This window comes from Lissotriton vulgaris, chromosome 8, assembly GCF_964263255.1.
Source record: "Lissotriton vulgaris chromosome 8, aLisVul1.2, whole genome shotgun sequence".
In the NCBI taxonomy this organism is placed as follows: domain Eukaryota; kingdom Metazoa; phylum Chordata; class Amphibia; order Caudata; family Salamandridae; genus Lissotriton; species Lissotriton vulgaris.
Window position 1 is genome coordinate 16,625,924 of NC_141696.1, and position 23,614 is coordinate 16,649,537.

The 23,614-nt window shown below is 44.5% G+C and overlaps 1 protein-coding gene across 1 annotated transcript in view; it reads left to right on the forward strand.

Moving 5' to 3' along the window:
• The window catches only part of LOC147693239 (tyrosinase-like), a 195,223-nt gene that overhangs the window by 120,320 nt on the left and 51,289 nt on the right, over positions 1-23,614 (forward strand). Inside the window, exon 3 of the mRNA XM_086933202.1 lies at positions 7,035-7,176. Within this exon, the coding sequence (XP_086789328.1) occupies positions 7,035-7,176 (142 nt within the window). The remainder of the gene's footprint in view (positions 1-7,034; positions 7,177-23,614) is intronic.

Below are 23,614 nucleotides of genomic sequence, written 5' to 3' on the forward strand. Positions count from 1 at the left end.
ACGGAGCAGCCATGAAGTTCTCCTCGTGCCTGATGGACTTGGTCTCCTGGATGACAAACAACTGCCTTAGAATGAATGGCAGTAAAACAGAGATTTTGGTGGTGGAGAAATCCCCCTCCATCTGGTCATTGGCATGGTGACCAAAGAATTTGGGCCCTACTCCTACTCCAAGTAAACAGGTTAAAAACCAAGGAATCGGGTTGGACTCCAATCTGTCGTTTGCGGCACAAACCCGTAAGGTGGCAGGGGAGTGCTTCAGAATTTTGAAAATGTTACAAAAAACTCTGGACTTTCCTCCTACCTCAGCTACGAAAAGCCTGGTCCATGCCTTGGTAACATCTCAACTGGACTATGGAAAATGGTCTTTACTTAAGAGTAACAAAAAAATGCCTTCATAGGCTACAATTTGGCTTTCTTGTTTTCAGTTTCTATTTGTTGTATATTCTGGTGGTTTTCTTTCAGTGTTTTCACTCGCCCTTACTTAGCAATGCTGAGAGGCACATTACATAAAAAATAGTGGTTATCAGTAGTTACACATTTGTCTGCCATTAAAAACTACGGAAAGAGTGTTTTTCCGTTTTTTTATGGAATGTTTTGCTCTTATTATTGCTTGTTTTCTGCACTGATAGTGCATGGTATACAGACAGTGTAAGTATAGTGTATATGAGGACCAAATAGATTTTTGCAAATTAAACTTATTGTAGTACACCAGAAAATACATCTTCAGTGAGTCTTTGGTTATGTGCGCTCGCTTTTTCCTTCACATGTAAACTTCTGTGAAAAGGCCCTCTCAACATTGGCACTTGAGATGGACACTGCCAATACACAATTTGCTAACGCTGGCCACTGACATAGCTTTCCATGCCAATACTCGTTCACTTGAAGATTGTGATTCTCAGGGCAGGTTCCGCAACATTTGAGCTGATCTGGGCAATTATGCCATTGGTGGTAAGGGTACATTTTTCTGCATCATTGTTAGTCATTTCTCATACATTGTAAAATAAAAGTTTCTGAATTGCTCTTCCCCATTGCTTTGCTTACCAAGTGGCAAGCACTCTAACATGGAGTATGTTGCAGTGCCAAGGTCACTACAGGTGTCGCCCAGCCTACTCTCAAGAAGATGTGTCACATCTACACCAATTATGCTGAACACTTGGCAGACAAGGGTGATTTTGGACTTTAAACCTTTTTTATTATGTCCACTACAACAGTTATATTTTCCTGTAAAAATCTAAGAATACAGAAGAGTGTACTTTTTTCACATCACTATCAATATGTGACCAAAGATCTTCACATTTCTTGTCTTTGGCATCATCACTCAGCTAAAATATCAAACATGGTTTTGATATTTCCCGATTCTCTCTAGTTTATGAAATAATTAAACAAGACCTAAAACATACTTCCAAACCCTGCATTTTTAGACCAAAGCCCATAAAACTGAAAAAAAGAAAAGGAAGAAGAAACAATATTTTAGTGGCATCCCTAAACAGCAAAACTCAAGCAGAATAATGGTTGCTCAGACTTTCTTACTGCTATAACAAAGTTACATAGTATTAGCCAGTTCAGGAAGAAAAACAATGAATCTCACTCTCTTTTTCCTTTCTTTGAAAGGCATTCAGTTATAGGTTGTGCAGGTGTTTTTTCAGTGTTTATATGTTTTCACTGGAGAGGGCTATTTCTCTTTCAGTGGCGTTTTATCAGTTAAAACCTAAAACCGGGCAGCCTAGCTACAATGTATCCAGAACACAGCAGGCCACCTAATTCTGAAGGTGGCCAAGGAGAGCTTCTATGGGGAAGGCTCTTGATGAACTGCACTCACTGCCAGTTGCTAAAAGCGTCCTCTCTAAAGCTTTATGCATTAGTCACCATAGCTTACAGGGCAAATGTCTGAGGTCTGAATGGCTTACTGACTCTGTTTAATCCTACATGCCATCTCAGATCAACTGGGATCCATCTGGTCAAAGTCCCTAAAGTACAAAAAGCTAGAATGGGGGCGTGTTCATTCAGCTTTTTGGCAGCCAAAAATTGGAATGCTCTTTTTCTTTTTCCCCGCACGGAAACTTTGGAGGCTCTATTCCGGAAAAAATTGAAAACAAGGCTTTTCCAGGTATAGGTCCTTTACTCTGTCCTCTTTCCCTGTAGAGTTTTGCCTTAGCACGGGGACACACCAGCTGGTGTAATTGTGAGAAGCCGGCATTCCCTCGCGCACCGTTCTTGTCAAGTGCGCAACCTGGACCCCCCCGCTCCCACTTAAGGCCAAAAAAGGACACCGTCCGAGACAGCCCTGCTCGCCCCCTTAGTAGCTTGACACGAGCAGCCAGGCTTATCAGGCACGAGTGTTCAGTATGTGCAACCACGCCTACAGCAATCCCAATGATGTCACCACAAATGGACTCCACACGACTTTATATAGAAAGATATGCAAAATGACCACACAATACAACTTCCACACATATACAATGGGTAATATTGTTTCCGGTGGGTTGGGTGGTTCTAATCCACAACCACTGCTTCTATCCTACAGTTGCGCAAACAATTAACCGTTCTCAACAGGTTAGGTACTTTGTATCACTAAAATCACACGCATTGTAAAATACAAGAAAGACTGCACTACGTAACGATGGGTTCCTGTACAGTTCCACAGAGAAACAATCAATGTGAAGCATCATAATCATGTACTGACTCAACACAAGATAATGCAACTCGGTTCACTACCAGCATGCCCTGTTCAAGGAAGAAATCCAGCCATGCGTCATGCTACAATTACATACAGTGCGATAGGAAGACAATGCAATGCATATCGCCACCAGCACGCCCTGTGCATGGAAGGAATAAGCTAATGCGTCACAGTGCATTTCAGTACAGTGCAGTAAACAACCAATGCAGTGCACTATGCTAGGATCCTGTATCCTGCAAGAGAAGCATAACTTAGTGCGTAACACACTAACCCCCGAGTTCGTTAAGCACCACTAGTGTCAGATGTCCAATAGTTTGATAGTTTGTTACCAGCAAATATGCAAAGTGTTATACATCTGTTTCTAGAAGTTCTGCGACCGGTTGCCTCCAACATGGATCAATGATGACACCCAAGTTCCACTCCGTGCCCAGGCCCCTGTGCTGCCCCGTCCGCGACCAGCACTGGCCTAGATCTGTGCGTAAGTAACAGGCGCGTACAGCTGCCAGCAGTGAGAGTGTCTCTCAGAGCCGGCAGCCCACTGCGCTGTTAGGACTTATTCGCTCCCCGGTGCTCACCGCTCCCTGGTATTCCCCACAAGCACCTCCGGTGGCACCTTTGACACACACCTCCGGCAATTCTGAGACTCACTCCTCCTCCAGCCTCTAATGACCAGGCACACCTCACTACGCCTCAGCTGGCATCTTGATACGCACCCTACGCATCCGAGTCTCACTTCGTCTCCGGGTACACACGATCTTCAGGCACTCTCCTCTAGGGCTGCAACTGCACCCCATCCGCATGCTGGAGACCCACCGCGTTTCTTGGTGCACACCATGATCCAGGAGCTCTTCACTAACGCCCTGGTCACACCATGACATGCACAATGTGCGTCTGAGTCTCACCTCTCGTCTTGTGCACATGAGGTACCAAGCCCTCTCCACTAACACCCTGGATGCACCACTACATGCCGACCCGCATGTCAGAGACTCACTACTTCTCAGTGCCCATGATGTCCCAGCACTCTTCACTCAGTCAGTGCCTGGACTGCACTGCGACACGCACCCACTGCGCGGGACAAATCTCGGCTCTCTTCCACGATGCCCACAATCCACAAGTGCTCCAACTCCTGTAGCCGCACCAAGACAGGCACCCTGCACATCTGTAAATGTAATTGTAAATGTACATGTATTTATATAGCGCAAATCACCAACCGAGGTCGGTATCTAAGCGCTTGCTTAGGGAACCCGTCCTGGTATTCCCCTGTGAGATAACCCCGGCTGGGTATCCACAAGGTGAAAGCCAGGCATCCCGCCGCGAGGAGCCGTTGTGGAGATTAAGCAAGCTATTGCCCAGAGTTGCAGAGTGTGAACCCGTGAGTCGAGTAGGCACCAGAGCAAGAATTATCAAGTCTGTGGAATTTTTGAGCCCAAGACCCACCGAGGCAGGGAATTGAACACTGGTCCAGGACCGATCTCAGCTTCCGGGTCTGCCGCCTCTAACCCCTGAGCCACACTTCTCCACATCTGAGTCTTGATTCGCTCCGGGTGCCCACGATCACCTTAGACACCCCTTTGGAGGTCTCAGGCTGCCACGACATGGTTCAACCACCATGCCACTAGAGACTTCCTCGAAACGTTTATGTTCCTGTGTTTCCGAACGGGGGGCGAGCTTATCTCAGGTCATCAGGGTACAGGACTCAGCACACAGCAAAGTCCTGCTCAGGAAGAAGGGGGACACGACCCACTGCAGTGCCCCTTCAGTCTTTCCTTGATCAAGAGCTACAAACTGCCCACAAGCCCCAGATCACGAAGCAAGTATCAAGTGTCTCCTGCAGCCTATTCAGCAACACTTCCTAAGGCAGAGGTTTTCTTCCCGATTGCGGACAGGTCAAAGCCACCAGAGACTTCACCAGTCCACAGCATCTTCAAAGCACTCCCAGCACTTCTCTGAACAATACTGAGACTGTTCTCGACAACATCATCAACATAACCAAAGTCTTGGGGTTACAGTTCCTTCAGTTATATCCCTCATTGTGTTTGAAGTTTCCTTGTGCTCTGAGTCCCCGACCCCTCCCTAAATCAGTCTGGCATATCTCCCCCCCACTGACTGGGAACCTGGATATTTAATCACTCAGTGGGAGATGGGTCTATTGTTTTATGGCTCTGACCCAGGCTTCTTCACCTCGCAAAGCCTCTCCTTCCGCTCCAGGTGCAGGGCAGCCTGGTGCCATCTCTACCCCTCCCCTGGGGCACGACCTCCCTCAGCCTTTCTCAGCTGTCCCAGATCCAGGCAAGCAATTCACATTCTGCTGAGACACACAAAAAGGTCTAAAGCACAAACTCAGCCATTTTCTCAAACAGCGGTTTCTGGGCACACAGCGACAAAACCATCAGCCCAAAAAGATGCGTTATGACGCTGCGAGTTCAGACCTACCTAACTTCACTGTTCCATTTACAAATCTTGGGAAACTAGGTTAACAATACTACACGCAGCCTCCCCCATTCTGTCCTATGGGCACGATAGCCTTTCACCAGGGAAAATGAAATGGAGTGTTTTCCACAGTCAGGGCCTAGCACCCACACTGGCACCAGTCCTGTCTTTTACCTACACTGCACCCTGACTAGTGGTTACCCAGGACTTCCTACAGGGGTGCCTCATGTCTATACAAAAGGAAAAGTCAGGCCTGACAAGTGGTAGCACTTGTCAGGACAACATGCTAATTTAGCATAATGCGCCCTACATTGAAAACCTATGTTCCTTCTCTGTGCATATCTTTAGTAATAGCCCTGGCACACACAGTGCACATCACTTAGGGATCTTGCTAATAAGGCAAACATGTACTTGCACGCTGATTAGCAGTGGCAAGTACCTACAGCATCTAACTTCACAACTCTCTGTCAGGAAAACAGTCTAGCGGAAAAGCAAAAAGTTTAATTGAACTTTTAGCCAACAAGGCCAAGCCCAACAGGAACCATGCGCTTTACCAGTGCTATTATTTTTTATTATTAAGACATTTTGTGAAACCAAGACACCTTGATGATTTCTTTACATGTGTCTAATGTAGTATAGATAATTCCTCTACTCTAGGAATTTTCCATTGACTTTCTTTTCATATTGTTGTAACATATTTTCTCCTTTTAATGTATGGGAGAGATATTCTTTTTTTTCAAATTTAACGGGGAAGATGGGTTGTCTTCATGGCTTGCTGCCATGGTAATGTTATCAGGGATAGAATGTTCATTAGGCAGGCATCCTAATGTGGGCATTAGAATGTGTGGGACGTAGGTTGGTTGAGATTGCGGGAAAGGAGGTTGGAGAAGATAGTCACATTGCTGATGCCGGGTCTGATTTGGTGAATAAAGCAAATTAAAACCTGTAGTCATGTAGATCCTTATTTAACATACACCACTTGTGGAGAAAATGGAAAGGTATCATTTTATACAAGTAACCCTCCCTCTAATAGTGACATATCTCTTTTAGGGGTCAGGGTGAACCCAATGATGAAGCATGCCACTCCTAGAGTGGGTGAGGCTTATAAAATAAGGATTCCTTTCCCTTTCCCCCACCTCCTTTTGATGTGGTATAGAGGTATGGCATGTAACAACCCCCTTCTAAAGCGTGTTTCTTCTTACAGAGTGATACCTTGATGTTCATTGGGACCTCTCTTTCAACAGACATGTCGGATTCTGGATAGCATCCCAATTCTGACAAGCAGTAGGTACAATGACCTGCAGATCTAGCTGCAAGTAGAAGGAGAGTGCTGGATCATGGGCTGACAGCCTTATGTGGTTAGAATGGAACCAGACAAAAGATGAGTGAACATAGCGGTCAGTGCAGAGGTGAAAATGTAAACTGATGAAGTTCACGGTTTCCTTTATAGGTAAATAGGTGGTAAAGGGCCTGAACCCCCCATGCATGAACATCAAAAACCCCTTATCTAAGTGGCTGCAGTTGAGGCGATAACAGCGGTGTCAGTTACAGAAGGTCAATGTTATTCAAAATGCCATTCCTCCCAGCTGCTGATGTCTCAAATTTAGGGCAGGCATGACTCTGGCTGTCAATGTTTGTGTTGGAATAATCTGAGCTTTGAAACCACTGGTCTATCTAGAGGGTGCCTGCATTGCACCCAGGTGTAGGAGAATAGTGTTTCTAACTCACCCTGCCAGTCTCTTGAAGATGGAAGCTGGTTTGCGATGGCCAGGGATGCTGTGGCAGCCCCTTCCTCTAATCCTGAGACTTTTTCTATATCTCTGGATTGTATCTTTGGGTTCTTGAGATTCCCCCATTGCTACCTTTTCTCTAGTCTCACAAATGTGCATGTTCTCCAGTTGAACCAGTTCTTTCTGCCTTTCTTTAGGCTCTATGGATCCCCAGTTTGGTGTTAATGAAGGGCAGTTCATGCACAATTTGGTCCACATCACTGTTGGAGGGCACATGCAAATGCTTACTATGGCTTCAAATGACCCCATCTTCTACGTCCACCATGCCCAGGTTGACAGGTAAGGCTTTTACACTTAAACACCCATCAAATATGCTCTGCGTTGAATGTACACCAAACAAAAAGGTGAATTGAAGCAGCTGCCACCATTACAGATAGGGCAACAGCTTCTGCTACTTGTCCATATGTCATTGTAATACGGGTGTCGTCAGTTGAGTCTTTGGAGCGATGAGGTCTTTTCTGTAAATCTTTGGCTGAGGAACCTCTCCCTTGGCCATCCCTTTGTCACAAATTCTTTAAATCGCCCAGGATACTTGAGGGCTCGGCGTGTTTGATCAATCCTCTTTTAGAAGGATTAAGACAAGCACATCCCCCAAATCCCATGAAGCATATCCCAACTGAGCCAGCCTGGAAATGCGCTTTTGGATCCCTAAATGACAGAATTATTTGTTAGATACAATATGATCAGTAACAACACAAATCCTTAATTTATAATGCAAGAAAAATAGTGACACAAGTGGCCAGATTTAAGAAAGGACAGTGTTGCCCTTGCGTCCAGCAAGGTGATGCAAGGGCAGAGGAGTCCTTAAGGCAGATTTACCAAGCCACTCAAGTCCACCTTGTGAGGCCCTGCATTGATTTGTAAATCTGGAGTAGCACAAGGCAGTGCAAGTAGCTGCCTTCCACTACTCTGCACCAGGAAGGTGTTACCTGGCTTTGGCACATTCCCAGAGTTACCAACACTAGCAAACCTAGGAAACTGCCAACATTTCAAGGCTCACGGAGAAAGGGGAAACAAGCAGAAATATCTTTATTTCTGCTGGTTAAGTCCTCCTTTTAAGTATGCTGCATTGTGTGGCACACATAGAAAGAGGAAAATGCCTCTCAGGATGTCTTTTGTGCAGGAAGCGGTCACTTCCTGCACACAAACAATTCTGCCTGCAAAGCAGACATCCTTGCATCATGCCACAAGGGTTCCTGCATAGGTGCTACTCTGCACATATTGCACCAGTGCAGGAAGAGATTAGTAATTAGAAATTAGTAAATATGGCACATTCCTGCCCTCTCCATTTCATGTACTGCAGTGCAGGATGTTGTCTTGCTTTTCGCATCAAATAATGGTTACTGCCTCAAAGTGTTTGTTTGAACTAGCTTTACAGTGCAAAACATGTTTTGTGCTACAGAGGTGCCTAAAGGTAGAACAAAGCAGCACAAATCGTTCCTTTGCATTATCATGTGTCAAGGGGGTGGTCCATTGGTGATGCATGGCCATTTCATTGCAACCGTCCATGTTTGTTGACACAAAAGACACTAGCCATCTAGTAATAATTTAAAAAATAACAATTAATGGACAGAATGCTGGAACAATGTTAAACATTCACCCGCAGTACAGAGATCTGGGCCAAAATGTATTGTTATTTTGCACACCATGCTTTTGAATTATAGATTCAGTCATATGCAAATCAGTCCTGACCCTGCTCCCCCTGGGAACAGTCCAGCAGAACTGCCAGGTCAGATCCTCCTTGTATTGAAACAAGCATCCTGGGACCGGTTTCAGGGTACCACCCCCTCGTCAGCCAGGTTAGCTTGATTCCAGTGGCGTAGTGAGCAAAGGTCCCAGATCTGGGCATACCCTTCCTACTTAGAGTGACAAAAACAAAAAGAGAAATTGATAGATTTACCCTCATCAGCCGGGCTACCTTATCTCCAAAGCATACCCTTCCCACTTAGGGTGACAAAAAAAAACAAGAATTGATGGATGGAATGCTGAAACAATGTCAAACATTCATCCTCAGTAGGCAGATCCGGGCCCGGACTGGCAGTTTGGGCTGACTGATCCTATGAGGATCAGGGTGAAGACTGATTTACATATAGCGGGATCCAAACTGGGGTGGCATAGAGAGCAAAATAACAATGGATTCAACCCAGATCACTTGACTGGGGGTGAGAGGTTGAAAAGTTTCTGAACTCCATCCATCATCTTGTTGCATTTGCTATGTTCACTCAAGTGGCCAAGGGTGTGCCTAGATGTGGGCCTCTTGCTCGCAATGCCACTGGATTCAAGCTAGCCTGGCTGATGAGGGGTGAAACCCCCAAACTTGTTCCAGGATGTCTTTTTCCAGTTCAGGGACGACCTGGTTTAGAGGTTTGGGCTGGACTGTTCCCATGAGAAGCAGGGTCAAGACTGAAATGCATATGGCTGGGTCCAAACTGAGGAGGCATAGTGTGCAAAAGAACAACGGATTCAACCCAGATCATTTGACTGGGGGTGAGAGGTTAAAAAATGTTCAGTACTCTGTCGATCATCTTGTTGCGTTTGCTACTAATCATAGTAGACAGGGTTTTGCACCCAAAAATAACAGCTCTTTGAGGTAGGTGTAAAAAGGAGAAATACTTTTCTTTTGCCAATCGTTTCCAACTTTGCCTGTGTGCTGCACTGCACAGTACACATTCAAAATGAGAAACGTTTCCAAGTTTCTCTGGGCATTGTATTTTGTAACCGATGCGTACGTTCCACTATAAGACCTTTGCTAGACAAGTTGCAGACGCATTTACACTATAAATGTGTGTGTGTGAGTCTAGGCAGCTTGATTGTGTGCCAGCGCTAGGGAGAAAGCAGGACAGTGCCATATCATAATAGACATGGCATTTGCCTTCTCTCTCCCTCTCACACTATACAGCGCAGCAACTTTCACTGCTGGGATGTGTTCTATTACATGTTTGTATATCGACGCCCAACTCTATTATTGTGGCACAAAAAAAACTATTAAAAACAAAAAATAAAACACACGTGCATTAGGAGATCTTTATGAGCTCACAATGAGAAGCCCATTGTTATTAAATACACACAAAGTGTGTCAACGAAAAAAGTTGTCTGTTGAAAAAATGCTAACATAGGATAAGAACCTGAACCCGAAGCGGACATGCTTCATCATTGGGTTCCCTACTCACATCAGAGCCGTAAGGTACTGCTGTGGGGTAGAACTCGCCAATGGAGCGGAGCAGAGGTGTTTTGGGTTCAATGAGCCAGAGATTCAGGTTTAGTGGCAGGGTGCAAGCAAATGGACAGAGACAACAGAGAAAGTGTTATGGTTACAACTATCTCCTGGTGGGCTGGGTGTCTGCTTTATTTTGGGGCCCCCAGTGAATACAATTAAAAAAAAACAGGCGTGGACAAGGGGTTTGGAAGGAATACCCCCTTTGCCAGGTTAACATGTTTCTGCCTACAGATGACCCCGTCTAGGGTTCAGAGGTATTTATCAGGACCAGCATGGTGTAGTCACTCTGCACATATATTAAAATTGGATACCGTTCTTATCAAATTATTCAACACTAAAGCTAAACAATGAGAAGCGGTAGGCAGTCATTGAAAAGGGTCATCAAGTAGTCTCAATCAGCAGTATGTTTTTGAAAACTGGCACTAATCTAATATGGACATCAGCACCATCCAGTTCATTATCAACTCTTAAACTGCAAAGACTATCCAGAGAGGACGCAGCCATTTTATGAGGGTCTTCTGCCCATAGTTGAAGGATCATCAGCATATATATTCACGCCCTTATTCTCTGGTTCATTGACACATGAGTGAAAAAGATTTAACCAACGTGTCCACCTTCTGCAGTATACAGTGAGTACATTTGCAAAGTGGGAATAATTGAAAACATTGTAAGAAACTAGACTGTTGAACTGTGTGGGGACCATACGTGGATGCGATCTCTGGCCAAACTGTCACCAAGTCAAAGCAACATAACTCATAGTAAGTAAATGTAATAAATTGGGTTATTAGTTTTGAAGGACACCAGTCCCTTACAAGTAATAAGTCCACAATTGTCTTATCGCGGGGAACAAACTATCCTGCGTTGTAGCAACTGACTCTTTCAGTGTAACGAAGATGAAGCAGAACCGTGCAAGTGGAGATGGTGTGGGATAGTAATTCAATTTACTGGTACAAAATTAACAAAACTCAATAAATTATTATCCTTTCTGTACTTTTTATTTTTTAAAAGGAAAGTGCTTTAGTGTACACACACTTCACTAAATACTATGCAATAAATTACAAATGTATACATCAGGTAGATTAAAATGCCTTTGGTGAAGCCTCTGTTGCATTTGACCCCTAGTGGGTGATTTCCCCCATAAGCATAATACCCTCAACCTATACCAAATTCAACATCATAATATGGAGGGGTGCCATTTTAAATAAAGCAGGCCTATTGACTTTGTCAGAAGGTCACTGCAATAATAATAATAATAACAACCAAATGTTATGGTCAAGGGAGCAAATTATAAGGATGGGATATATATCTAAGTGAGTCCTACAGGCTTTGTCACAGTGTCACCATGTTGATAAAAACAACCACATATTTTGATTGGACCTTACAACATAACTTAAATCCTTTGATCCAATACTGCTAATTATACTATGAATAAATCAATTGGCTTCAACATCAAATGTTATTGGACGTGGCTCGTTTCTGAAGGTCACGCCCAAAACTTATGACTTCATCCCTCCTGGTTTTTCTGAATTCAAATTTGTTAGCATTAGGATTCTGTGAACTTTATCACATGTATGTATGGTCCACGCCTGGATGGCATGTTTAATTTACTTGTAAGTCCCTAGTATAGTGCACTACATGTACCCAGGGTCGTAAATTAAACGCTACTAGTGGGCCTGGTTTATTCATTGTTCCACCCACTCAACTAGCACCATAAACATGTCTCAGGCCTGCCACTGCAGCCTGTGGTGCATTTTTGTACTTTCAACTACTGGGAAATAAAAACATTTTACACAAAAGTGAAGAGCCGAAGGGTGTGGATCCCTCTACTCTGGCCCCCCTTGATGCAACTTGAACACACAAAAAGGAGAAGAGAGTAATACCATTTCTGTATGTGTGTGTGGTGGCATGTGCCAGGTGTCAAAATACTGCCCTCACTCACACAGTTGGGTGACATGCTTCATCATAGGGCTGTTTCAGTACATCCCTGCACAACCCAACGTCTGGGGTGGAGCAATAGGGTAGGGGGAGTCAAGACACAACATATAAAAATAATGAAGCAATTTGACTGGGATCAACGGAAGTGAAAGTGCAGTGTGAGTTAAAACTAGCTTGGAGGTATGGCTCTGCCACACCAGGATTAAAAACATGAAGGATGGTGGTGACTGGAAGAGATTGTGAACTCTTTACACCCCTCCTTACTACCTGTTTGTTGATATGTTTCAGCTGTAGTTTTGTGCCCGTAGTACAGGGTCATGCTAGCCTTCATCAGGACCTTACCGATCCCAGGAGCTAGGTCACCTCATTTCCAGAAATATGGAAGTACCTGTACCATTTGTTCCTGCTCAAGGTACCCCTAAGTAACAATCTCCCTTTTTACTATATGGACAGAAAAAGAGAACACAAATAGGGGAGGTTACTCTTGATCATTCCCTCTTATAGTTTTGCTTGCTACAGCGCTGCAATAATTTTCAATCCACCAAAAAAAGGGTATATTGCCAAATACAGAATCCTTCATTATGGATAACGTGGTGGTGCTCTGTAATGTGCAACTGGCAGAAATGTACCTAATAGAATGATCAAGATTTATCCTGGCCAGAGTTATTACTCTCCACTCCTTTTTTTGTGTTCAAATAAAACATTCCCAAGGTCTAAACCTTCCTTTTTAATACTTATAAGTCTTTCCTAAGGCAGGCTCAAACCACAGAGGAGCACACTTCTATTAATCCCCCCTGACTTATACTGCCGGTTTCATTCTTAGCAACCGGACGTTCTCCTGCGCACGCCAGATCGCTACCTCACAAGCCACTATTACCAGATGGCCTCCCCCAGACGCTGGTCACTCCCGCCGGGTGCCTAACTCCTACTTTACCCACCAGGGAACCACGCTGCTCCCATCTCCTGCATTGCACCACGACTGATGGTTCGTCCTCGGACCTCTTGCCCTAAACATTGTACCCTCTTTCCCGGGACCCATTATTGCCTGACACCCTGGACGACCACTTAGATCAGCACTAAAATACTGTATCCGGTCCTGAACTAATGACAGGTTAAAACGTGGTTAACTATCCAGCTCAATTATTGGAACATTTCCATGGTTCACCTTAATTGCCTAACTTGCTTCATTTTCTGTACTCTAACAATTGTGAACCAAAAACTCCTATAAATATTGTCTCTATTGTTTATTCTGCGCCGCCTCTCACTGTATCACTCGTCACTTGTGTCGTTCACCTCTTCACAAGCACCTATGTGTACAAGTCCCCTCGGGTTACGCACATTCAATCTAAATAGTGTTGATACTGTTTTCTGGCCTTAGTTTGCTTGAAATATAGACCACTCCTGCATTTTTCAAACTGCCCTTCAGTCTCCCTGTCTTTTCTTTTTGCAACTTTAGATTTGGAGCAAATAGAGATATGCTGTTTAGATTTAAATGTATTTTAATAGAAAGTCCTCTTTAAATCTGATTTTAAGTCACAATTTTGAAAATGCTACTTTAAGAACGTTATGGGCAAGGGTATCTTTTAAGTTTTCATGCTGTTTGCTTTTCACTTACTGATCCACAACGACTTTCTTTTCGTCGACTTTCTTTTCGTTCACAGTTCTTTTTTCATTTCTCAATTTCTATAATCTATGTAGGACTGAGAGTTCTGCACATCATTTAAATGTTGTAGTCACAATGCCTTTACTGGATTTTAAAGGCCAGTGATGCTTAGCAAGTACTATAATACTATTGTATAAAACATTTATTGTATATATGATTTATTTGTAAATGACTCCTGACAAAGGGTGAAGTTTTACACCCGAAATGCATTGATAGTGATGTAATGCATCCCTGAATATGTTTATTTGAGTTTTTGAAATTCATGAACTTTTGTTGAAACCGTTCACTTGAATATATAAGGAGTATGAAGAAATCATTTGAAAACGACATGGACATTTCATGAGAAGATTTGAAAAGATTATGTTCTTTCATAGCGATAAACTTGTATATTATTCTGAAATAACGTATTTTTAGTTTTAAATTTGTTAGACACTCGGCTGAGTGCATAAGGTAGTGCACGTTCTGCCTAAGACTGTTTGTCCTACTTCTCTTCTTCATTGTTGAATAGGTGGTTGGATAGAACCACCTCAGAAGGTGCACACTGACATTGATAAGTTTGGGTTTTACTGATATATTGTGTTTATGATGTATAACCTGAGTGCATCATAGCTGTTTTATAGTTGGTACTTTTAGAAAGTTGGCATTTTCTTGTCTTAACCATTTGTTTCTTTTGCCATTGTCATGGGTCACATGACTGTGAATGTCCCTGCTGCTGGGGTTTGTGTATTCCTCCCAGAGAGTGACACCAACAGGACTAGGTGTGGGGAGTGTAGTCCATCCTGCCAGATTAGCTGTTCCCAGCCCACTTGCACTTCAAAGGGATTGTTAGCAGCACATATGAAGGAACCGGACACCAGCCTAATGTCACCCCAGACAGTTTTTTATCCTTCACAGGGGAAGGGAAAAACTGTCCATAACTAGATTTGTGAATAGGCTTGTGTTCCCCCACACATAAAGACTGGTTCCAAGTATAAATATTGGACCTGAGAACAACTCTTCAGAACACTCCTAGACGTTTGTATGTTACAGAAGAAGGACTGCCCTGCTACTACCAGAGAACCGCCCTGCTGTTTATGGAATGCCCTGATCTCCTACTCCCTTGATGCCAGGCACCCCTGAGTGACTCCAAGGGTCAATTGCTGATCTCATGTCTCAGCTATGGGGACACAACAAGCTCCAGAGTCTTCCCTGCAGCTGCACAGCTTCCCTGCTGAAGTGGGCATGCCTTGACCTTCAACTGGACCTGTCTGAGTCCTACTGGAGTGAATTCCTTACCCCCAAGAAGTACCTCCATGGTCCTGGACCCTTGGATGGGATCAGTTGAGCTCCCCCCACCGAGAAGAAAGGAGAAATGCTGAAGATTTGAACTCTTTGTAACTTCGAATGGGCCCCCTCGTGCCAAGATTCTGCTGTGTACAATGACCCCCAGTGTATAGATCTGACAAACAAGATTCTGCACTTTAGAGACCACCAAAAATGAACAGCTCTAGACGATCTGCAATTCGTGCTACAGAACTACAGCCTGCAGTGACCACCAATGCGAAGCTCCATCAATGACCGCCCACTCTTCTTGCGAAATCGATGACCATTCGCTACTCTTTCCCTGCTCCTCATGGCCTCCTCCCCTGAGTCTTCTTGCCAGACTTTGAGAAGGTAACTTTTTCAGCTGGCCTAAGCTGGTCACTATATCTGGCCTGACCATAGTAGCCGGCCTGAACTTGCGACTTTTTCCTGGTCTAGCACAACCAGCATGTTGCGCTTTAGTGCTTTTAGATGCGATATCTATTTAAAACTTTGAAATTGTACATCTCCGGATCTACTGATTGGATTTCTATAATTTTGGTGTCACTTCATTTATTATCAAGAACAAAGGTCCAAAGAACAAAAGTCCCAACTTTTAGTTTTTTGACAAGAGTGCCATGACTTCACTTGGGGACCAACAGGCTGTTTGCCTGGGCTCTTTTCCTGTTTTCAGGGCAGGGCATTGACCTCATTGGTTGATGAGGAAGTGTCCCCCTAACATAATAAAACTGACCCATAAACAGGTGACATAATCAGTAAAATAAGCCTTCTTGAGACAGGGTATAGGCTAGAAACCATGAAGTCTTATTATAGAATCAAAATCCTTACATAAGGAAATGATATATTTAGTCAGTAAATATAGGCAATTAGCGTAAAGCTCAGTAAGATGCAGCAGTGAACCTAACTAAAATATGTGAAGTCCTAAGCATGAGACAGACTGGCCTGGGTCTTCTCTCTAAAGTAAGGGCAAAGCAGACATGTTCCCCTTCAGACTAGGCTTCTCTAACAACAAAATGCACAGTGAAGATAACATTGTCAGCATAAGGTGATCACATTGTTACACAGGTTTAATAAATCAGTATACAGAATATAATGCAGCATCTGATAACATAACACCATCCTAACACCACCCTTTAAATAAAAATGAATACAACTCCTTTCAAAATATTGTCTTTGGCTGTGACAGAGCAACTGTAGCAACTTTCAAAACAATGGAAGACTGATTGTATGCATGGATTTGCTGCACTGGGCAGGAAAAAGGTCTCAAACAGTTTCATTTTGATGGAAGAAGCCTTCTGAGTTCACCAAGAACATTACAAGAACAAAGAGTTTAATTTCTGCACATTCTGCTGCACGCTGAGGCAGAGCAAGACAAAAACATGGACACACAGAAATGCAAGATGGAGTCCGAGGTAGTTTAGGCCTTGTCGAGTCAATGCTAAAAAAAAAAAGGTATATGAAGTGCACCTTTCTCCTTTTTGGCGCAAAACTTTCAAGTTATTTCCTAGGGATTATTTATGAGAAATATCTTGATCACTGCTGACCTGGTTTTTGGGTCCCCTACCTGCCGTGCTCCTATTCCAGTAGGCGGGGAGAGCCTGATGCGCTCCCTCCCCCTGCTTGCATGGTGTGTGTGCAGGTGCTGCAGATACAGTCCCTCCACCCCCCCAACACAGGTACAGCGGGCGTGAAGACACAGGTTTAAGTTTTGAAACAGCTTCTTCCAGGTCCATGACCAAATGTCCAATTGCCAGAAATGAGCTGGGTTTCTTCCAAGTTCACACAGCTGTGCTAGACTTCCTGATCACCTCCCAACCTGTAGTATCGGGTTACCAAGACCTACATGCTCCAAAGATAACCCACTTACATTGAAAGAACTGTTGGCACGGAAGCTGAAAAATTCAAAGAACAAGTTTATTAAGACCCCATGGGGTGGTGGTACATTCCTACAGCACCCTTCGGTAATGCAAGAAGTATCACACCGAACATCGGTGTGACCCGTTCTTTTATACAATTTGCAGGTAATAAAAAGATAGGCGGTACAGAGTTACAGAGCGTTATGTACATATATGGTCATTTTTGGAACACAGCCAGCTCATTGGAGGGGTTACAACCCCGCTGGTCAGTTTGGAGGCACATTCCTGAGGGACGACTGGTCAGTTGGGACTGCGCATGCACAGGCTTGACCGTTACTAAAAATAGCCTGTTGCTGGGCAAACTCGAGTGGTCAGTGGCACGGACAACGGACTAAAGGGCACGCTGGCCACGAGGCCGCTCATGATCTAAGATGGCCGCCGTAACACACAAGATGGCGTTTCCAAGTATAGCCAAGTTAAGCGGGAAAACGTGTAGCACAGCTAAGCGCTAACCCGGCCATTGTCAAATTACGACAGACGACCCTTTTAGCGTTTAGCTGAAGCTACCTCATAGTGAACATAATCAGGGTGTTCATCTTCAATATCAATTAGCATTATTTGAGCTACTTCTTTATGAAGCATCATTTTATCGTGAGCAAGAGCTCGTCTTGATGGTATGCAAGCCGATAAGCACATGGAACATAAAGCTGGGCCACATTGTATACATAAAAATACAAAAAACAATATCCCAACAATGATACATAGAATCGTTAGCAGTTTCCAACCCCAAGTGGTAAGCATTGACCAGAACCACCCTGAAAGAGTCCAAGTTCCATTGTCCGGGTGTATTTCGGCAGCTATCTTGTGCAATTTCGAAATAGCATCATAAACAGATGGTGAATTATCTGGTACGTATACACAGCAGCTACTTCCGATAATTCTACATGCCCCCCACGGTCAGCTAGAACCACATCTAGAACCATTCTATTCTGGAGCGTAGCAATCCTAGAAATCTGAAGTTCTTCGGTAATATTTCCTAGTGCAATAGCAGTATCATTGGCTAGAGCCTCAACAACACGGGTCAGTCGTCGTATTTTCCGACTATTCAAAGCAGCCCCCACAAAGGAAAACAGTCCCAAATTGAAGTCCACATATTGTTGTAAAGCAGTATCAGTCTGATCTATTTCATCTAAAACGACAGTACGCTTAACACGATTCAACACGAAATCGTGATAAAGGACATAATCATTATGATACATTGGCGGGGCGATGAATACAGGGGGCAATACAAATGATACATAACAAGTGCCTAACCATCCCAACGGGAGCTGATGATAACCCTTCGTTCCACAAATAAAATAAGTATTGCGAGATGCTACAAACGATATGCCATTTGGGCTGTCAAATGTAAGTGTAGTGTTGCTTTCACTTTTCCCCACCGGAATTGTACCTTTATTGCGTATACACAAATCAGCTTTAGTGGCAATAACATTAATAACATGTGAGCTGGATACATTGATGTTCCTCTGGTTGCTGTAAACACGTGGGGCAGATGCATTATCGGGGCGGTACTCCTCCCATTCAAATCGAGTACCCTCAGCTCATGGATACCCATCCCGGTCATGGTAGCAAATTTTATTCAAACGGAAGAGCACCCCCCCTTTTGTTAGCCATCTCAAAGTGAAGAGAAGAGTGTACCAGGCATTGCAGGATCCATTATGTGAAAACGGGAGTGGAATGAGTGGAGTGCCCCCTTTCTTCTGGTGCCCAGGCAACATCCCACACACCCAACAATTAGACGTATTTGTCATGTTATGCGTATGATACAGGATCTGAATAAAGCTATTGTTCAAATAAGTCTGTCGATGTCGTTCTTCATGGTAAGGCAAGGTAAAGTGGAAATGTTCAGATGGAGCCGGGGTAGTCGGCAGCAAATGTTCACGTGCAGGCACCACAAGTTCAACTACCCAAGCTATTACCGCTATTACCACAATTGTCAAGACAAAAAGGATGGCACCAAGTATTCTTTTGTCTCGTGATGCAGAAGACGCCATAGTTCAAAAGTTCTTAATGTCTCAAAAAGTTCAAAAGTTCACAAACTCTCAAATGTACATATGTATATACCTAAAAAAAGAAAAAATACGGTGCTGAGCTCCGAGGTAGCCGTTGTTTTCTTCTCCGGGGTCAAGACGGGTGTCGCTACTCTTGGCAGAACTGATCCCCCCCCATTGAGATTCCCGGCTTCCGTTTCACAAACCCCAGAGCGGTAACCAACCAGTCTCGAAAACCAAAAAAAATTCTTCTTATCGTGGCCGCAGATTATAGCGCTCTCGTCCAGAAACAGTGTGGTCCGGGAAGGCTCCCTCAACTTCGGCCGATGTCAAAGCTGGGCTCTTTTCTTTCTCCAAAATCTCCTTGTAGTCGGTCAACACAGCAGGATTCACCAGATCAGGAGAAACACGACGGCAGTGGGCTGAGTGCACCCACCGCTTTCTATTGGTCACTCGTACAGCTGTTCTAGTCGCCAGGAGGACCTGCTCGGGGCCACGCCACCTCGGTTCCAAGCTGTTCGCCCTCTCAAACGACTTTATCATCACAAAGTCACCAGGGTGAAGATCGTGGGCCTCTCCAGTAGAGTTGTCAGGGAGCGCTTCTCGAACCTGTTGATGAATGGAAAGCAAATCATTTGTTAATCGTGCCAAATAATCGTTCATCATTATACAAGGCACATCATGTATCAATCGCGGCTTGGGCACTCCCCAAATATTCATAGGCCTTCCAAACACCACCTCATACGGTGTGAGGCCAGTTCTCGAGTGGGGCACTGATCTAAGAGAGAGCAATGCTAGCGGTAAGGCATCCGGCCACTTCAATGTCGTAGACGCCACAATTTTAGCCAGTTTTAGTTTCAACGTGGCATTATACAGCTCAACAAGACCTGCTGACTGAGGGTGGAATACAGCATGAAACTTCTGTTGAATTCCCAAGCCCTTCAACACATACTCCACAATTTTCCCAACGAAATGAGGCCCATTATCGCTCCACAAGAATTTGCAAACTCCAAATCGAGGGAAGAACTCCTTAAGCAACACCTTAGCTGTTGTCAGAGCTGTATTGTCTTTCGTGGGGAAAGCCTCAACCCATTTGCTAAAAGCACATACCACCACTAAGACATACTTCAGGTTGTTGCAACGCTCAAGCTGGATATAATCCATTTGGAGTACCTCGAATGGTGCAGAAGGTGGGAACGAACCCTCCTTTCGGAGTATGGGTCCCCTTTGCAGGATTGTGCTGCAAACATATCAGGCAGGTCTGCACTACTCTCTTGGCAGTATTTCCAATCTCGGGATGCTCCCAAACTCGTGTTAACAGTCGAGTGATTGCAAGAGCCCCCACGTGCGCCAACCCATGTGTCATCTGGACCATCGCTTGCAAGTACGCTGCAGGTAATTTCCATCTCTCCATGTCCTTGCTTCTCCAACAACCTTCATCATCTAGCACCCCATCTGCTGCCCATGCCGCAAGTTCTGATTCAGTAGCTGATTTCTGAATATCTAGTATCTCTGCTCTAGCATCATACCATCGCTCAGCCTGTGATTGTGTCACGTACATGGGGGAGTCAGTTCGAGACATAGCCGTTTGTCTCGCTATGCTGTCCGCAAAGGCATTTCCCTGACCCACTTTATCGGTGATCTTTTTATGGGCACTACATTTTATTACCGCTACTTTCTTTGGACAAAGCAACGCGTTTAGAAGATCACGCACTAGTTCTCCGTGCATAATGTGTACTCCATGGGAAGTCAGAAACCCACGTTCTCTCCAGAGTAGCCCGAAGTCATGTGCTACTCCGAAGGCGTACCGGCTGTCTGTGTATATGTTCACACATAGGCCAGCACTCAATTCGCAGGCTCTTGTCAAGGCTATCAGCTCTGCTGCTTGAGACGATTTCTGTGGTATTCTAGCTGTTTCTATCACTGTCTTAAGTGTCGTGATCGCATAGGCTGCGGAAGTCGTACCATCTGGCAGTCTCAAACACGATCCATCAACCCACAGTTCCCCATCCACATCTGGAAGTGGCATATCCTGTAGATCGACACGACCCTTTGTCTGTTCCTCGGTCAGGAAAACACAGTCGTGATGTTTTTCTTCCTGACCCTCCTCAACCGGATAGGGCAATAAAGTGGCAGGGTTCAGGGTAGCGCATCTTTTTAGTGTGATATGTGGCGCCAAAAGTGTGAGCTCATATCCTGTCAAACGTGCGCTCGTGAGATACTGGGTCTTTGTTTGATTTAACAGGGCATCTACTGCATGGGGAACTAACACCAACAGTTTGTGCGATAACACTATTCCCTCACTCTGTCGTATAGCTACTGCTGTTGCTGCAACTGCTCGGAAACACCCAGGTAACCCTCGTGCTACAGGATCAAGAACCGCCGAGAAGTATGCACATGGCCTCTGTTTATCCCCGTGTGCTTGCACTAACACTGATAACGCGCACCCATCTTTCTCATGGACATACAACGTGAAAATCTTTGCATAATCTGGTGTACCTAACACGGGTGCAGAACAGAGGGCTTGTCTCAATTGTTCAAAAGCATTTTGACATTCATCTGTCCATTCAAGGGGCATTGGTGTAGCTTTGGACAGCTAACAAAGGTTTTATAATGTGCGAAAACCCCATGATCCACTGTCTACAAAAGGACGTTAAACCTATGAAGGCACGTACATCTCTCTGCGTGCGGGGGACTGGTGTATCTAAAATCACCTGAATTCGATCTGATGTTAATGCACGCCCCTCCTTAGACAAAAGATGACCGAGGTAGTTTACCTTGGGTCTACAGTATTGAAGCTTTTTCTTAGAAACCTTGTGATTGTTCTGTGCCAGAAAGGAAAGCAAAGCAATCGTACTTTCCTCACATTGTGCATAAGAGTCTGCAGCAAGCTAAAGGTCATCCACGTATTGGATAAGGACAACCCCAGACTGTAACTCAAAGGAATCAAGCTGTCTTTTCAGAGCCTGGCTGTAGATACTGGGGCTCTCAGTGTACCCTTGAGGAACACGACAAAATCTATACAATTTATTATTTAACGTGAAGCCAAACAAATATCTGCTATCAGGGTGGACAGGGATAGAAAAGAACGCATTTTTCAAGTCAATAACACTAAAGGTCGTTGCCGTCGGTGGCACCAGTGTCAGCAAAGTCGTAATGTCGGACACCACCGGGTATTGGGGAATGACAATTTTGTTAATTTCTCTCAAGTCAATAATAAACCGATAGACTTTGTCGTCAGTATCTCTCTTAAGGATCGGAAGAATAGGGCTGTTACAAACATTATAAGGTACCTCCTCCATCACTCCTGCAGCTATCAAATCTTGAACAATATGTGTCAGGGCAATTTCACCTTCCCTATACTGTGGCACCCGTGGCAGAGAGGCTCCCTCCTTTACAGTAATTTGAATAGGTGGAATACGCATCTCTCCCACATCCGTGTCTGAAGTCGCCCATAACGTGTGCGGGAGAGAGGCCAAAGCTGGAGTGTCTAGTATAGTGCAAAACCTATCTGATTCAGGATAATTGTCATTCAGGATAACCCGCACTCCCTCAGGAGCGCACCGTATCGTTGCTCGAAAATATTTAAGCAAGTCAATGCCCAGAATATTATCTGGTGTATGGGGCGATAACAAAAATTGACCAAAACTGAAAAATTTGTCAAGACAAAGTGCAAGGGGTTTTGACAATGGGCTAGGGGAGGGTGTGCCATCAAACCCTACACATGTTATCATTTCGCCAGACAGGGGAGCCCTCGGAACCAAGTTTTTTGACAAAGCGCTACGAGTAGCTCCTGTGTCGACTAGAAATTGATCAGTAGAACCCAAAATGCCCGCTCTTACATATGGCCCTTTCTGATCTACCGGCACTTCAATTGATTCCGTACCCCATCCTACGCAGTCCTATGCATGCACATAATCTTGATGTTCCACATTCTCACCCTCCGATATCTGATATTGATTTCGTCTATCAAAAGTATTTCGTTCATCCTGGCCACGGCCCCTCTCTTCAGCCCTTCCACGATCACCTCCACCACCTCTCGCCCCCGTATAACTGCCCCTCGACCTACCACCTCCTCGACCACGCTGGCTACGTTGTTCACGAAGTACCGGACAATCTTCAGCCCAATGCCCAAACTCTTTACAATACGCACATTGATCCTCCGCTATATCCGTACGACCATACAACGTATTGCCTCCACCTCGTCTACCTCTATCATTCCCTCTATTTTGTGTTCCACGAACCTGTGCCAACATCACCTTCGTTTTCAATTCTTTCGCTTTTTTATCAACACTTTCTTTAGCCTCCAATTCCTGCCGCTCATAATACTGAGCCATAGTTAACAAAGACGCAGGGGTCGCCGTGGCCCAGGAACTTTCACTCGATTTCAATCGTTTTGCAATCTCCGGTAGGAGATTAGCCACATACTTATCTACAAACAAATGCCTACCCGTATCGTCTGTTAACGATTGACCACTGTAATCGTGAAACGCTTCTTCGAAGCGTGTAAAGAAATCCGAAACCGTTTCATCTGGCTTTTGTTTGCACAAAGCTAACATGGTCCAATCGATCTTTTTAGATGGGACTAGCGTTTTTAATTTAATCAAAATAGCCGCCGGGAGGTCTAATATTAACTGACATGGCTTGCATGCCGGTTCCCTATCTAAATCAGCTGCATTTATTTCTTTCCATG